Source organism: Lissotriton vulgaris, chromosome 10 (genome assembly GCF_964263255.1).
Source record: "Lissotriton vulgaris chromosome 10, aLisVul1.2, whole genome shotgun sequence".
In the NCBI taxonomy this organism is placed as follows: Eukaryota; Metazoa; Chordata; class Amphibia; order Caudata; family Salamandridae; genus Lissotriton; species Lissotriton vulgaris.
In genome coordinates, this window is record NC_141698.1 from 63,727,384 (window position 1) to 63,745,580 (window position 18,197).

At 47.8% G+C, this 18,197-nt stretch overlaps 1 protein-coding gene across 1 annotated transcript in view; it reads right to left on the minus strand.

Annotated features, from left to right (window-relative positions):
• E4F1 (E4F transcription factor 1) overlaps positions 1-18,197 on the minus strand; it is a 225,520-nt gene that overhangs the window by 147,297 nt on the left and 60,026 nt on the right. The window contains exon 5 of the mRNA XM_086940476.1: positions 12,333-12,453. Coding sequence (XP_086796602.1) covers positions 12,333-12,453 — 121 coding nt within the window. The remainder of the gene's footprint in view (positions 1-12,332; positions 12,454-18,197) is intronic.

Genomic DNA, 18,197 nt, shown 5'->3' on the forward strand with positions numbered 1-18,197 from the left:
GGGTGAGTGGTTGAGGGTGAGTGGTTGAGGGTGAGTGGTTGAGGGTGAGTGGTTGAGGGTGAGTGAGGGTGAGGGTGAGTGGTTGAGGGTGAGTGAGGGTGAGGGTGAGTGAGGGTGAGGGGTTGAGGGTGAGTGAGGGTGAGTGAGGGTGAGTGAGGGTGAGGGTGAGTGAGGGTGAGTGAGGGTGAGGGGTTGAAGGTGAGTGAGGGTGAGGGGTTGAGGGTGAGTGAGGGTGAGGGGTTGAGGGTGAGTGAGGGTGAGGGAGGGTGAGGGTGAGTGAGGGTGAGTGAGGGTGAGGGAGGGTGAGTGAGGGTGAGGGTGAGTGAGGGTGAGTGAGGGTGAGGGGTTGAGGTTGAGGGTGAGGTGTTGAGGGTGAGTGAGGGTGAGGGAGAGTGAGGGTGAGGGGTTGAGGGTGAGTGAGGGTGGAGGGTGAGGGGGTGAGGGTGAGGGGTTGAGGGTGAGTGAGGGTGAGGGGTTGAGGGTGAGTGAGGATGAGTGAGGGGTTGAGGGTGAGGGGTTGAGGGTGAGTGAGGGTGAGTGAGGGTGAGGGTGAGGGATTGAGGGTGAGGGATTGAGGGTGAGGGGTTGAGGGTGAGTGAGGGTGAGTGAGTGTGAGTGGTTGAGGGGGAGTGAGGGTGAGGGTGAGTGAGGATGAGGTGTTGAGGGTGGGTGAGGGTGAGTGAGGGTGAGGAGTTGAGGGTGAGTGAGGGTGAGTGAGGGTGAGGGTTTGAGGGTGAGTGAGGGTGAGGGGTTGAGGGTGGGTGAGGGTGAGTGAGGGTGAGGGGTTGAGGGTGAGTGAGGATGAGTGAGGGGTTGAGGGTGAGTGAGGGTGAGGGGTTTAAGGTGAGTGAGGGTGAGTGAGGGTGAGGGTGAGGGGTTTAAGGTGGGTGAGGGTGAGTGAGGGTGAGTGAGGGTGGGGGGTTGAGGGTGAGTGAGGGTGAGTGAGGGTGGGTGAGGGTGACTGAGGGTGAGGGTGAGGGGTTGAGGGTGAGTGGTTGATGGTGAGTGAGGGAGAGGGGTTGAGGGGTTGAGGGTGAGGGAGGGTAAGGGGTTGAGGGTGAGTGAGGGTGAGGGGTTGAGGGCGAGTGAGGGTGAGGGGTTGAGGGTGAGTGAGGGTGAGGGGTTGAGGGTGAGGGGTTGAGGGTGAGTGAGGGTGAGGGTGAGTGAGGGTGAGGGGTTGAGGGTGAGTGAGGGTGAGGGTGAGTGAGGGTGAGTGAGGGTGAGGGGGTGAGGGTGAGTGAGGGTGAGTGAGGGTGAGGGGTTGAGGGTGAGTGAGAGTGAGGGTGAGTGAGGGGTTGAGGGTGAGGGGTTGAGGGTGAGGGGTTGAGGGTGAGGGGTTGAGGGGTTGAGGGTGAGTGAGGGTGAGGGGTTGAGGGTGAGTGAGGGTGAGTGAGGGTGAGGGTGAGGGGTTGAGGGTGAGGGGTTGAGGGTGAGTGAGGGTGAGGGGTTGAGGGTGAGTGAGGGTGAGGGTGAGTGAGGGTGAGGGGTTGAGGGTGAGGGGTTGAGGGGTTGAGGGTGAGGGGTTGAGGGTGAGTGAGGGTGAGGGTGAGGGGTTGAGGGTGAGTGAGGGTGAGGGTGAGTGAGGGTGAGGGGGTGAGGGTGAGTGAGGGAGGGTGAGGGGGAGGGGTCGAGGGGGAGGGGTCGAGGGTGAGTGAGGGTGAGGGTTTGAGGGTGAGAGGGTGAGGGGTCGAGGGTGAGTGAGGGTGAGGGGTTGAGGGTGAGTGAGGAAGAGTGAGGGTGAGTGAGGGGTTGAGGGTGAGGGGTTGAGGGTGAGTGAGGGTGAGGTGTTGAGGGTGAGTGAGGGTGAGGGTGAGTGTGGGTGAGGGGTTGAGGGTGTGTGTGTGACAGTAACTTGTGTGTGTGAGGGCAGTGTGTGTCAATGCAACGGGGCTCATGTTATCGACCTCAGAAGCATTAAAAGTGTGTGTCTTGGAACGTCTGAGGGCAGCTCGTGTTACAAGCTTGCTTTGAAGATGGTCATGCAGTGCTGGGAGTGGAGCAGATGGTCCTGTTTATGACCTGCAGAGCGCGTGTGAAGTGGGCGCGGATGAAGTGACTGGGGGGTGAGGGGTGTGCAGCCTGGTGTGCTGAAGCCTGGCAGCAGAGGCGTCGCGCGCCAGCAGAGGCGGCGCCTGCACACAAATTGGCTAAGTGGCTAAGTGGCTGGTGGCAAATGGACGCACATCAAAGGAGCCGCGAAAGTAGCATGCAGAGGAACCAGAGACTCATCTGATATCAATATTGTTCTCCTTCTGGGAGTGAGAAACTCCAGCTTTTAGAATGGTTTCATCACTCATCAAAAACACAATTCTACAACCAGAGACACTATCATTTTCCATTCTGCGTACAGATCTTCCCATGTGTAGGAGTGGTCCCAGTCACCGGATAAGTCCCAGCTGCGGCATTTTTTGCATAGCCATCTTTTTATTTGCGTACCTAATAATGTTTGATCTATACACCAATGCTATCGGACTCCATTCTGCCCCGCTCTATCATGGGCCGATTGCAGGATGCCCGATAGCTTCTTGCGACCTTTGGCGCCCCTAGACCACCTTCGCTCAGTAGTAAATACAATTATTTATATTGGAATTGAGTAATGTCTTTTCTGACTTGCTTTTCATTTCATGCATCACAGCCTCCCTACAATGTAACTACGAAAGGTTGGTATGGCAGGAAAGCTGCCACTTTAACAAGTGTCTGCTTGCAAAATGTGATTACCGCAGCCAGGTCTAATAGTTTGAAGCACACACTTCCAGCAGAAACAAGGAGAAGGGGGACTTACGGAAGGGCAATGCACCCCATAGGTCAGAAACAAATACCCCAAACATGGCAGTACACACACCACAGGGCAGGAAGAAGGGGCACCGACAGGGCAACACACAGGGCAGGGAGCAGGGATCCCGACAGGACAGCGCACAACACAGGGCAGGGAGAATGGGCAGCGCACACTACAGGGCGGGAGAAAAGGGAACTGACAGATTAGCGCACACCACAAGGCAGGGAGAAGCGTTATTGATAGGGCAGGGAAAAGCGGTACTGACCATGCAGTGCATGCAATGGGGAATCGAAAAGTGGCACTGACAGGGAAGCGCACAGGACAGGGAAAAGCGCCACTGACAGGAAAGCACACACCACAGGCAGGGAGGAGCGCCACTGACAGGGAAGCACACACCACAGGCAGGGAGAAGCGCCACTGACTGGGAAGCACAGGGCAGAGGGAAACTGCGCTGGTAAAGTAGCACACAGACAGAAATGCGAGATGCGCGCAGTGAGAGGGCAGGGAGACCGGCGTGCACTGGCAGAAGCGAGGGAGGCCTATTGTGCGAGTGTAAGATGGAGAATGACCTGTGCTGGGAATGGACCGGAGGATGCGCTCAATCACAGGGAAAGGCAAACGCTGAAACTGAGGGTGAACGGATGCGCAAAGAAGCATGCAGAGCAGCAGCGCTAGAAAAGCGAGCCAGCAACAAAGGATGACTGCCCGGAGGTCGTGATCAGATGTGGGAACAGAGACAGAATATACAGCTTCAGAGTGAGACGACGAGTGTCGACGGGGGATTGGAAAGAAGAGCAGTCAAGGGAACGGATTCTGCCATGATATGGCCGTAGAAGCTGAAGAAAAAGATCCAGTCGATCAGGGAGACTGAACAAGAGACCAAGAACGCTGGACGCCAAGCAGGAAGGCAGCGTTTAACAAGCATCAACAAGGCTAGCGGCAGGCAGGCAGGGGAGGAGAGGAGGAGGGGGGAGGAGAGTAGGGGAAGGCAAGGCGACACGGCGGGAGGGGGCGGAGCGGGTAAACAAAGACGGACATGCACGCGCCCGCGACTTTTAAGGTCAATGCGCATGCGCATAAGCTTAATGCGCATGCGCATTGACCTTAAAAGTCACGGGCACTGCAAGGAATCGCCACGATTCCTTGCAGTGCAGATAAAGAGTGGATAACTCGCAATACTCTCGCCTTGCTCGATGCGCATGCGCATCAACAGGCGAGACCTAAAAATGGCCTAGACTTTCTGTAGCAGCTTTGCACACTGGGCAACACAGAGATCGAACTCTGCCATCCTGCAGTTAATATTTTTAGCGGAAGGGATCCAGACCTTAGCTGGAAGACTAACTTCCTGTCCAATGGGGCAGTAATACTGTCCCAATAGTTTTCTAGAAAAGGGCAGATTTTGACTTCCAGAAAGCGGCCAGCCATAGAATCAGATCTCGTGCCCCTCAGGAGGCTGCTATCTACCCAATCCCAATATAGAGACTGAGGGCTTCTTTACTTGGAAAGACTTCCCCCTGTGGATTGGTCCAAAGATTAAAAAGGCCCAGTTTAGTTAACATGGCCCTTAGATTTTTTAGCCAGTTGATCTTATGAAAATTATCTTCTTAATTATTGCCAGGAAACCATCTGCGTAATGCTTAATCTCTGGAGTTGTCCAAAGACGTCTCCAGTAGAGAATGGGGCGCAATCGCGCTCTATCACTAATTGATAGTCTACCTAGATCAAGGAGCAGTGGAATTAGGGGGGTGCTCTGGGGTACACCTGTAATTCCTCTAAAGAACCTGTTCTCTGATGTCTGTAAGGTCGATAACTTTTCCCAGGCCTACAAATCTGCACCATATAGGGCCGCACCTAGAGCCTTTGCATCATACACTATGAGGACAGGCTTGATGGGTTTGGTTTTAGATTTTTTATGTTCCCCCCGCAATGCCCCTGAGATTTGCTGATGTTTTAATGCCGTTTTTTCCAGATGATGTGACCAACCCAGGCCATCTGCTATTTGGACCCCTAGGTATGTGAACTCCCTAACCACCTCTAGCTTAGTATTATTCAGGAATACCCTAGGGTGGGCTTTATGGCGCGGGGAAAAGACCATTAGCTTCGTCTTACCCACATTTACTTCAAGGCCGTGCTCCTTACAAAAATCATCAAATATGTTTAGGGCACGCTGTAAACCTGCAGGAGTCTTTGACATAATTAGGGTATCGTCAGCGAACATCAGGATCGGGGCCCTGACGCCCGCTAACGAAGGTGCATCTACACCAACATCGAACATCCTTCCCACAATCCCATTAATAAATAGTGAGAAGAGTAGGGGTGCCATTGCACAGCCTTGGCGGACCCTCCTTTCTACCAGGAAATCCGATGATGACTCACCGTTCCCACCCCACTGGACTCTAGCAAAATTACATTCATGCAATCGCATGATTAGGGTAAGGAGTTCAGCTGGAATGCCTAATTTGTGTAAGACCATCCATAGCTTATACCTTGGGACCAAATCAAAGGCTGCCCGCAAGTCGACAAATGCAACATACAGGCAGCCTTTGCCAAGCAATACCGTCCTCCACCGCAAAATGGTGAAGCGAAAAACTTGTTCAATTGTGCTGGTGGCCCGCCTAAATCCTGCTTGGTAGGGGGAAAGAGCATTGTTATCGTCCACCCAGTCCATAAGCTGATTTACAACCATTTTCCCCATAACTTTTTGTATGGTTGCAATCAAGCTTATTGGCCTGTAATTAGCTGGGAGAGACCGGTCTCCTTTTTTGTAGATGGGTATGATAATGGCACCTTGCCACAGCTCAGGGACCACCCCTCCCTTGGCAATGGCGTTACCCAATAGTAAAACATACCTCGCCCACCTCTTCATGTCATGTTTGAAGACATCCGAGGGTATCCCGTCTAACCCTGGTGCCCTCCCCCCTTGGACAGAGCAAATTGCTATTTCAACTTCCTTAAGGGAAAACAGGTTATCAGTTGCAAAAACTGGCGATATCACCTCCCCTATCCCAACCTTCTTTACTTCTGCATATTGTGGTCTAAAGTACTCAACCCAGGCTTCTTCAGCTACATTATTATCAGGCCTATCAGGGGTACCGCCTCTACCCCACTTTATAATCTTCCAAAAAAGCCTGGAGTCCTTACTACTGGAAGCCTCCTTTAACTCTGCCCAGTGCTCTTCATCCCATTTTCTCTTTGCCTGAGAAATACTTGTTTTATACAATTTCCTGGCTGCACTAATTGCAGCCCTATCTCTTTCTCTAATAGCATGTCCCAGTGCCAATCGTGCTGACCTACACTGGCGATTAAACCACCTGGCCGCTTTAGGAGGTTTTTTGCCTTTGGTACTTTGTAGTTGCATAAAGTGTGGTTTTAGGAGGCAGAAAAACTTGTTGTGAATATCTGTAATATCCCTGGAACCAGGGATTGTGGGTTTTGCCGCTTCCATAGAAGTAAGAGCCTTATCCACCTCAACATTAATAAAGGTAATTGTTTCTTCATTTGCTAGTACCCTTGGCCATTTCAACCTTCGCATATCGTTGGCCATGTCTGGGATTTGGTCATTTCTTATATGCATGTTTTGGGGCCCAACATTCCACCATTTGTGGGTCACACAGAGGAGATTGTGATCGCTTTCCAATCTACCCTTGATGACCATATCAAGAACCCCGTGCCAGAGTGAAAGACTACATATTACGTAATCTATTCTGCTCCTACTGTGGCCATTGTCAAAAGTACAAACACCCTCTTTGTCCCCTGGTGTCCTCCCATTTAGGGCTCTTAACCCATGCTCCATACAAATGGCATTTAGTAGCAGTATGTCCTTCGTCCACCGCTTGACAGGATTTATACACAAAGATGGTACTCCCCAGAGCATGTCCTCATCCTGACCTAGGGGATCATTTGTACTGTCAAATGGTTCGAAGGTCCTATTTAAATCCCCAGCTACTACTACTCTGTTGCCTAGGGACTTAGTTTCTAAGAAGGCGGACAATGCCTCTAAGGTGGAAGAACTCCCTGAATTAGTACCTCTTGCGTAGATGTTATACAGATCGATCACATCCCACCTTTCTGAGGACAATCTTAACATTTGTATATCACTAAGGCCCAAATCCAACACTTTAATAGAAATGTCCAGGTCCTGCTTTATCCATACTGTAAGCCCTCCCATTGGCCAACTCCTAACCCCTCTAGAGGCTGGGATTGAAAAATGTAAATACCCACGGAGAAAAACAGGGTCGCAGGCCCATGTTTCTTGAAAGCAACACACGTCGAACCCATTAATAAAATCTAACCAGATTTGTGATTCTAACTTGCTACCCAGCCCAGCAATATTCCAGGATAAAAACTTCCCAGAACTAAGCCCATCCCCACGCGCTGCATTTGTTTTAGAACATGGTTGGTGGTTCATTGAGCTTTCATCATTCCCGACAAATCTCTCGATTTTCCTCGTACTACCCCCATCCATATCATTATCAACATTTGCAGTTAGTGTGGGTAACTCCCCCGCTCCATCGTTGGCACTTACTTCCCCACATCCTTCCACCATATTCGCGATCTCAATGCCAATGTTCATGACATTTAACGTCGGACCAACATTTAAATCAAATTCATCACAATCCCCTTGTTGGTTCCTGCTATTTTCTCCCCTACTAGTATACAAGTGATCAAGGGTTTGTCAGCATCCCCACCCTAGATCTTGCCATCCCACTGGGGGATTATAATTCGGGCCAGTAGTATGGTTTTGGCACTGTAGCAGTGGAACTGGTGTGGAAATCCTTGGCCATGGGAGGTTGGAAAGACGGTTTTGCTCATCAAGCAGGCTAGTCGAAGCACTAGTAGGACGTGGATAGAAGAAAGTAAGGTCAACAATGCCAATTCCTCCGTTATTTGTACCCCATCCCTGTCTTGTTATCCATCCTGCCACCCTTGGATCTTGAAAATTAACCACAATACAGTCCCCCCCCAGGCTTTTGGTAGTACAGCCTATCCAATCTATTCTCCTCACCCCCAATATTAATCCATCAACTTCCCCTGGTAGAGGCCGGTTCACCCTTAGCCAGTGCATAACCTTATTTTTAAGCATCTGGAAGGTTTCTCTCTGTCCCGTTGAAAGTGGTGGGACATTTATAAGGACTGCTACAAAGGGAAAGGAATCTGGGGTAAGGTGCATGGGGGGTTTCTTTTGAGGTGGCTTTATCAAGGGTGGTAAGGACGGTCTGAGAACTATAGGAGCAGGGCGGGGTGCAGGTTTGTTTGCTATAGGCTGGTTACTAGTTAGTGGGGCAGTTGGTGGGGCAGTACCTGTTGTAAAACACGCATTACCCCCTGCTCCCACAGTAAGCAAAGGGTTTAAACTAAGCGGCGGTTGTTGCGCCGCAATCTGAGCTGAGATTACAATATTAGGGGGATTTTTAGGAGGTCCCGATGGTACTAAGTCAAGAGGCTTGGGTGGTCTCTTCACAGCCGCACTACCCGACTAAGGTGGCATTGGAGAGTTAATTTGTTGCCTTCGTCCCTTGTCCTGTGGTACACATTGAGTATTGTTCTGGGGCTTACTACTTTCGTCCAGCCTTGCTTGAGTTTTTATCAATGCCTTTGTTGAGAAAAAGTTATCTAATGTTATCTGCTCAAAGTGGTCTAGCCGGTCAGAGAGTTTACTAATTCGTTCCTCTATTGGGAGCAGAATTGACCGTAGCAACCTTTCTAAGTCAGGAAACAGGTTACAGAGAAGTGGCAGTTTGCCGGCCATTGCCAAGCCAGTCTCTGAAGAATTAATAGTACTAGGATCTGGGCTGTCTAATGACACAACATCCCCCTCTTGTATAATTTCCCTACTACGGATTACTTCAGTGACAGCCTTACTAGGGCACGTAGTTTTGCTTACTTTTCTAAGTTTGTGTGGGGGTTTAACTGGATAACATTTTCTTTTTGACCCAGATTTAGGTTGGGACAGGGAAACCTGGGCACATAATTCTGCTGTACATATTATAGGGTCAGTATGGCTCACACAAGAAGAAATTGGTTCAACTACAGTACCCTGGCTCACCTCGTTAGGGATAACATCATGACATATTTCAGCTACAACAGGCAGGTTTACTGATAAGGGTGTTACCAATGCAGGATAGATTTGAACAGATCGCTTGTCTACAGGATTTTTAAGAAGTTCAATAGATAATCTACGCTCAGCACGCCTCTCAGCAAGCGTTATTTCTGTATCAATATTCTGGGTCGGCCGGTTAAAAAATTTGTCCAATAACTACTGGCCCAGCCTCAACCGGTAGGGTCATCGGAATGATGCTACTTGGGGATACAGACATACTTTGTGATCACCAACCCTTTTACAAAACTCAATGTTGGGCACTTATCTTACACAGCAATTTACTTGGTACTATATATTCCGTTAGGGTCAATGTCAGAGGGCTGGCCCAGCCCGGCCTCCCTCGGCCCCTGACGGCCACAGACGGTCCCGCCCTTGTCCCGGGCTTCTCCCGGCGCACTCCCGCGCAGCTGGATCACGTCACCCTTTAAATAACTATTATTGTAATTGGCGGGTGGACGGGTCCGGCAGGGAGAGCAGCCCAGCTGGTCCAAATGGGGCGCGCAGGGACTCCTGGTCCTCGGAGTCCCTGCTGTTGCTCGCAGCCCTGCCGGTCAAAGACAAACTGCCCCCTTTAAGATGGTGCTCTCGAAGTTTGCAGCCGCGCTGCGGGACCCGCGAAGCGGGTCCGGCGAGGCGTTGAAGTATGCAAATACCGGCTCCAAGGGCGAAGACAGAACAGAGTCAGCGTTCTCGTGGAAGACCTAACTTAATCACTTTTGGGATCATGGTAATTGGTGGAAAAGCAAACAGAACTTTACCCATCAGTTCAGAAGTGGATTCTTCCTTCACAGCATTTTGGGTTACTTGGATGCAAGACTTAGAATTTTGGTTTCCTGATTTTCCAAGTGATGGAAGATATAGCAGAAAATCTACCGGGTCCACCTCATGGCTTTCTAAGTATCTCTATGCTTTGCGCTGACAGAAGATGAACTCTGGTTACCAAGCTCCCCTGCAATCTCATTACTGCTCAGATAGTGCATAAGTGATGGATTGCTTGTTTGAATCACTCACTTGCCTTAATGGTGACAGAAAGGATTTTAAATGCCATGACGGCTTAACACCAAATCTCCAGAGCTACCCTTAACAACTTTATTGCGTGTCCATACTTTTCTTCAGAAAGCAATAAATGTGGTGAATTTGAACCAAAACAACCTATCTTTAAGATAGTGCTAGAATGCTGGCTTTGCTAAAGCTATTGCTTCCAATTTTCAACAGACTGATGTGTGTGGATGCCTTCTCTGTAGTACACTTGACATGGGTCTGACGGACAGAAAACAGGCCATGGCACCAAAATAAAAGTGGCCACCATAAACGAAAAGTTGCCCATGTTGGCAAAATGGAGCAGTTTTGAACTTGTAAAGGCAAGATGTACATGTGTCTTGCAAGGTATGCAAGACTGCATGGATTTCAGCTTGCTGCAGGCAATGTTTCTTTTAATATAATGGAAAACCGGAAAACACGGCCACACACTGACCTGTCGGATCAGCCCATCTGACACTGCCCGACTGCCCTACAGCCCAGTCCACCGTGCACTTGGTGTGTGCTTAGTGGTCACTTATACAAGTGCCCAACCCACCTGGGATGCCAGTGGAGCAACTGTCACCTGAAGCAGAGGGTCCGGGAAGGATTTTCCCCTCAAGAGAGCAATCTAATTCCGCCCTGTGATCTGTTCTCTACTTTCAACAGTACTATCAAATCAGGAGGCGGTCAGCAGTAACTAATGTACTGAATACTACGACTTCATATCTCAAAAAAGGTCTGGCATGGAGGACAAGAGATCCATCCAAGAATCTGTTGAGGACAAAGCTGGGCTTGGGCACAATGATACCAAATCTCAGTTTGAGAAGAAACGTCTTCCTAATCTGATACCGGTATTTTCATTAGGTCGTTCCCTTCACCAACCAGTCACCCAGATATTGCTATACAAGGGTGGCCAGGTGATGCAAGTGTGCCGCTAATACCAATTGACATGTGGCACTCTTCTGATTATAAATGGATGCGCAGTGAACCAATAATTTAATTCACTCACCACTAACATGAGGTGCTCTCAGTGAATTAGTAATAAAGTGCACATACTGGACATCAATATTTGCCTCAAAGTCTACCATTTGCAGCAACAATTGAGTTCCTGAACGGTTCTCATCATTAAATGCAATATGGTGAAGTAGTAGTTTTAAGGTTTCGGACAGGTTACAGAGCTTCATATTTCTTTGGAATAAGGGAACACTAGGACTATGTGCTCTTTCCCATTTTTGGTAGCTGTACTTCTTTGACTGCGTCCATTAGCACTAATGAAGGAAGCTCCTGAAGCTGACTCGGTAATGGTTGCATCTGGTGCTGATGCATGGTGACTAATGGATTTGGTTTTTAATCAAATTTAATACAACGACTTTTCTGAACGTATGAACTAATACAAGTCTGTGGTTATTTTGATATACGTGACTGATTAAAAACATCAGTGTCATCTGAGAGATGGTTTGTGAATGCTTGGCAGCTGCATTTTTGCCAAGGAAAATTTTTCTTGAAGCCCTGGCAAACAAATGTAGGCTTTACCTTGAAAGTTTCCAGCGATTCTGAGAGTCCTGCAATTATTGCTGTTATGGGATGGTGTAGAAGCCCTTAAATTTTATTTGACACGATAGATCGATCACCCCTGGACTACAAAAATAAGGGTGATGTTGCAGAGCTCGAGTGGCTTGGTTGTCCCAGTCTTTTAAGCTTCTCTAAAACGTCTTCAAACTTGGAGCGAAGCAATAATATCAAAGGGTTGAAACTGTGTGAATAGCACAAGAGTGAGTAGTTCTAGTTATCTCTACTTCAAAGAAACCAACTTGTAATTTTCGAGACCAAAGCTAACACTAGATCGCCGGAGTATGTACTGCATGTGAATGTACAATAGAAAACATTTCTGAATATAAAAGCTAAGCCCCATTTGTGAAATTAACAAGTTTCTGGGATTATGGTGACAATGGAAATAAAAGTGGGTCTAACAGATTCAATTAATAAGAATGGTGATAAGAAATGTGTGAATCTGCTAGTCATGCAGCACCACCAATTGGGTATTTAGTAGCGCACCTGACCAATTTTGGGGTAATTTCAAGCAGAAGGGATAATGGCTTTGTAGGGGCATGCGTAGAACCTTTGCAATACACATATTCACACTAAAAGCCTTCAAGATACCAAATGATGCAAGAAGATGTTCAGTATTGTACAAGTCTGTTATGGACGCAAGCATGAAACATGCTTCGCAAGGGGCCAGGAGTGGCATATTTGTCTCTAAGAGTGAATTATGAGCATAGGAGAATATAATGGGTGCAGATTTTCAGAATTTGAGTTTACCTTCAGGATTACAAAAAAAGTCTAGAAATAAACTTTCTTCAATGTTATTTGTATATACAATAACTTAAAATTCACAGTTAAAAAGGACCATTGATAAGATTTACACCCTCACCTCACCTGTGTGACGTCTATTGTGCCGTATTAAAGAACCCTTGGTCCTAAATGCCTCGCCACAAGACGTGCACTCAAATCCTTTCTTGCTGCTGTGAGTTACAAGATGTGCTTTGAGGATACTGGACTACAAACAAATGACAAAAAATAAATTGACTTCAGGCATTCATTTAACATTTCTTTCTGAAGCTAAACAAGTAAAGCAACATACCATGGTATATGGTATACCAAAAAGGAGTATACCATGCAAAGAGTCCAGGCAACCCCAAAGTAATTACAGAGGAACAAATGACACCCCAAATGCTGGTCTTTGTGGTAGTGTGGGCAAGCAGTTAGGTCTATCAGAGGGTAGTGCTAAGCATTTATCACACACACAAAGGCAGTAAGTGAGACACTCAAAGAAATCCGACACCAATTTATAAAAATAACACATACTTTTATATAAATTTAGATACCGAGATAATTGGAATCGGGTAAGTACTTTTCACGCTATCAATTTTTTTTAGTTTTCAGAAATGACATGCGTTTTTGGCAAGAATATCCTACGAGGAAAAATGTCTATTGCATTTGGATACTTGTCAGCGACTTAAGGGACCGTTCTTCTAAGGCGAGTAGGCGGCAAGGTTTAAGGCCACACCCACAGGTCACCTGAGGAGGCTCTGGGGTGCATAGATCCGTCATGGCGTAGGGTGTCCCACTCACTTCAATGGGAGAATGGTCCGGTTACAAAGAGGCTGCAAGGAGGGACTGGGGGACCAGCCCCAGGGAACCCACAGGGGGACTAGACTCTTGAGATTCTTGGGCAGGTAGGGACACTTTGTCCACTTCTCCTCGGGCTGTTGGGCCTCAGGTGTGTTGGTATCTTTTGGAGTCGGATTCCAGTGCAGGGGTTTCTCACAGTTTTAGGGGGGGCTGCAGAAAGAAGCTGTAGGCAGTGACTGGAAGTCCAGTCTGAGGAAACCCAAGAGTGGGCATGGCTCTTGTGGGTCTCGAGACACCGTTGGCACAGTCACCTCCTTGGACTCTGGAGTGCGGGTGGGTTGAGGTGTTTGGTGGCAGTGGTCACCGACTCACTTTGTTCTGCTGGGAGGGAAAATTAGACAGCTGGGCCATTCACAATGTGGGTCTCACTTTCCCTGAAGTCCCTCAACGGGCCGGTTTGTCTTCCTTGGCATTGGTGTTCAGTCGTTGCACAACAAGCCTTGGCTGCTGCAAGGGATCCCGTACCGCAGTCATGGACAAGCCTTGGTTACTGCAAGGAGTCCAGTACCCAATGGATTGGCACTGTGCAGGTCTGGTAGGCCCTGGTGTCCACACCTGGAGAGAGGATGATCTGACGTATGAAAGCATTGCTACTTCTTATATTGGCGGCTGCTACATCAGTAGACTCAGTAGGCAGCAGGTCAGTGTACAGTGTCTTGCTTCGTTGGAGCCTTCAGCTGCAGGGGAGTAGCTCCTCTACTCTAAGGGGGATTCTCTGACAATTTGTGAAGCACTGATAGGCCTCAGAGTTTCTTGAGGTCTGCACAATGGCAGCACAAATCAGTTGCTCCACGAGAGTTGTACTCCTCGATTCTCAGGTTTGCAGTCTTCTTCCACTCCTTTTGTACCCAATGAAAATATGAAGATCTTGTTTCGGGGGTTCCCTAAATACTCAATTCAGGGGCGTTCAGGATAGAGAGGGATGGTAGCCAATGGGCTATTTGCTCCTGGGGTCTCTATGCCTCCTATAGGACCACTTCCTGTAGAAAGTGGGCCTACTCTTGTCCCAGAATCCCTATGTTTGTCAACACCAAGATGTCCAACTCTGAAAAGTTGTGTCCACCACACATTTGTCCACTTTAGGGTGGTACTAGCCTGGGGGTGGGCATGCCCGACTTGTTAATTTTTCCACCCGTCCAGGTGCCAAAGGGCTCTGGACAAAGTGAATCGGCCACCTCTCCTGTGAGGAAAGCTACACTTGCATTTCAAAGGCAGTAGCTGCTTTGAATCTCCTTAGCCTTGGAAGGCTAATAAGCATATCATCCTGTGGGAGGGGTTTATCACCCTCTTCATGAGCAGGCTTGGTTTCTGGCCTGCTGAGAGCAATGGCTCTCACCCTTGGGGGGGGGGGGGGGGGGGGGGGGGGGGTAGGGGGGTCCAGACACTCGTCTTTGGTGGAAGACTGGCAGAAACAAGCCAGCCAACACAGCAGGGGATGGTAGGTTTTCAGGATGCATGTATTAATAAATTCTACACTGGCATCAGTGTAGGTTCATTAATAAGAGATGTTTGCTACCAAACACCCCTACTTTCAGCAAAACCATCCTGTAACTGGGTTCCATGGAAGCATATCTGCTTTCCTCACAAACTATAATGCATCCTGCCTTCCGAATCAAGGGGTGACTTACATATATTAAATGCAGTGACTTTGGCATGACATGAGTGTGTCAGGTTGTGTTTTCACTCATGGTTTGCACCAGGTCACACTGCCTGCTCTGGCAGACTGAACATTTGCATGTGGGTCTCTTAGGATGGCATACGTTATGCTGCAACCCTTAGGGACCCTTTAGTATCCCTGCCCTAGGTAACTGGAGTACCATTTACTAGGGACTTACAGGGATGCTAAAGTCATTGGCCAATTGAAGCACAATTGGACTTTAACCTTGGTTCAGGGAAGGAGCACTGGCATTGAGGTCTGGTAAGAAGGCCTCAGTGCAATGTCTGAGTCGCAAATCAGCATCTAGTGGCTAAAATGGGGGCACAAAGTGCGTGGGGGGGGGGTAACTTTAACCAAAGTCCAGTTCCCTATAGGGTTTCAAGCCCAGTAGGACGCCGAGATCTCTTGCCCTCCTTTGTATATGGCCGTATACTAGTAACAGATGAAGCAGTAAGTCATGTATTTTCTTCTTAGACTAGTAACCCCATTGACGAAATGAACCATTGCATACTCAAAAACAAGTTCTATTTGGGACTGAAGCAGGGTCACATACATGTACTTTGTTGTTTACTTCCTATTCTATGCGACATGAGTGTGCCAAGCATGTGGTCACTTTAAACTGTGGCTAGGTAGGATCAGAGGAAACCTTCAACTGCTTATGCCAGCAGTTTTTAGTAATCTCAGGTGACATGCAACACTCCTCTCATTAAAGCAGGAAATGCAAACTCAAAAGTTGACGAGGAATTTTCAATGGCAGCTTCTGTACCTCTGTGGTAGTCGTCATAGACTATTTCTTCGACAAAACTCTTGTCTACGATCCCGTTGACGATGCAGATTTTTTTCTTTTCTCCTCAGGAATACTAGAGGGTGGCTTCCTGAAGGATTCTTGGACCAAAGGTGGGGTCTTTGAAGGCTCAGGAGAGGCTCTCTTGGAAACTCTTGAGAAGTGTGTCCTTTGCTCTCCTCTTCTTTTGGCGGAGGATATTTTGAAGGACTACACCCTGAAGACCCATGAGTGGTCTTTTTTAGGGCCTTCTCAGGACGTTCCCCTGAGGAGTGAGCCTGAGGAGATCTGGTTCTTTTTTAAGATCTCCTAGATGTAGAGGAGGACTCCTGGTCACTATCACTAGAGATCACCTCCTTTCTGGCCTTGATTTTCTGAAGCCATATCAAAAGGTGTCACAAACTCTAAGGGTCTTGCTAGAGAAAGTACGACACCTTGCAGTCCGTGGCTTGGTGGTCCGGATAAAGACAATAAATGCAGTCTTCATGTGGGTCATAAGTGTAGAGTCTCTTCTTAGAGCAGGTGGCACAGGCTCTAAAAAGACCCTTCTCTTTCCCAGACATTCCACAGAATGTAGATGAGAACAGGTCACAATCTCAAATCCAAGAGAAAATAGAAGGAAATAAAGTTCCTATAAAGTTGTATATCCAGAGTTTGAGCAGAGCTCAAAGGAGACCCCCTAGCACAACGTGCCGGTAGAAAGTCTGAGGGGCAAAAGGTTCTCTCAGGAGGGTTCTAGAGGGTGAGGAGTTCTGATTGGCTAAGGGAAAGTTTGGTCCTTTTTTACATAACAAAGGTTACGGGTTGCAAAAGAGAAATGGGCCTAGGCCTCTTTTCAGTGGGCTATACTACTAGGCATTGCTTTTTATGTACCTGAGACTCCTGTCTCGACGACGGGGAAATGATTCAGGTATGTGAATCTATGAAAGCTCCAATACTGGAGTAAATTGGTCCGTGTGCCAGCCCCTACCCTGAATATGGTTTGCGACTGAGGTATCAATTTTGTGTCGTCAGACCATTTTTTTAAGATGTTCCAGCAGACAAGTAGCGTATAGCTTAGCTTAAACGTCTGTTAAAGCAATGAGTCTGTAGTTGCTGGGCAGTGACTGATTTCCACCTTTAAAGATTGGTTGAAGAATACTTCCCCTCCATGATTCTGGGATTTTATTGGTCAAGAACAGCTCCTTAAAAAGTGATGTAAGATAAACTGCCCAGTAAGCAGGCTCTCCCTTAGAGAGCATTTGGTATGCCATTTGGGCCTGCTGCACCCTCTGTTTTTAATTTCTTTATGATTTTTGTAAATTTTTCTGTATATTTAAGTTCAGGGACATTTTTGCTTTGATGTTTATTCATTATGATTTTTTCTAGAGTTCCTGTGATTTTCGTGCTGCTGTTGACAGGCTCCTTCTCTCTTCGGTTACATTTTCACAACTTTCCGTATTTTGTTTGCAATCCGGTTCTTTGTACATTTCTTTCACATGGGCCGCCCACATATCTGCGTTGATACCTACAGTATGATGTCTGGATTTTCCATGTGTCAGCGTGTTTATAACTTGCCAAAATTCTTTCCCGTTAGGTTGTTTACTTGCCATTAGCAGTTTATTCAAAATAAGCTCATGATGTTTTATTTTGGCTTCGATATTAAGTGTATACTCTTCCTGGGAAGTCTGCAAACGAGGTGTACCAGTCATGAGACCACAGAATTACAGAAACGTGTTGGAGCAGAGAATCTAATCCTGTCACCTTGACCACGGAGGGTGATTTCCATATAGCTGACGGATGGTCCCTACGTACTGTGCCTTGCTATTCCCCTGGAAAAGGAATGCACATTAAAGTATTTGTGCCCAGAACCTGTACTTCACCACCTCTTGAATCCTCAAAGATAAAATCCAACATTTCCTGGAGCGCTGATTGCAAGTCTGGTTTTCTTCAGAAACCTCACACTGACTGTAGCACAGAGAGAGAGGGCATTCTCGAGAAATGTTCCCCAATCAAGAGAGGAATTGATTAGAGGGGTCAGCTGCTAAAAGCAGTTGTCATTATAAAACACATGGCTTAAGGCTGAAGTAGTGCTGCACAATCTACTGAACCACATTGAATAAAAGTAAAGGGAGGGGGGACGGCATCAAAAATACATTACAAAATCACAGAATGCAAGTGATGCAGGTTGTGATCCATACCATTTATGTAATAAACACTTGCAAAGACAATAGGTCCTGCCAGCATCCCCAATGGCGTGAAACATGGCTACAGAAAAGCAAAAACGAAAAAGAAAAGGGCTAGTAAAGCTAATATGTTTCGCCAATGTGAAAGGTATTGGGTTTGACAATGGTTTTAGCCATGTTGCACAACAGCGTGGCTGCTGAGCTCTGGGAGGAGGGGGATGCTGGGTTAGAAGCAAGGGTCACACATGCAAGAATGGGAACATGGAATGAGACCAGGGGGTTGGGGAGGGGTCTCTATAATGTGCCCAGTGCTGGTTGAGTCATATCGCTTTTATTTTTCTTATGGTGGGTGGAGAAAAACACAGATAATAGGCGGGTTGGAGAATAGGAGGGTATAAGCAGACAATGGGAAAGTGTGGGGTGGAGGAAATAAGCAACACAGACAAAGGGGGGGGGGGCATCATCAACAACAGGAGGGTGGGTGGTGGCAGGGAAGAAGCAAA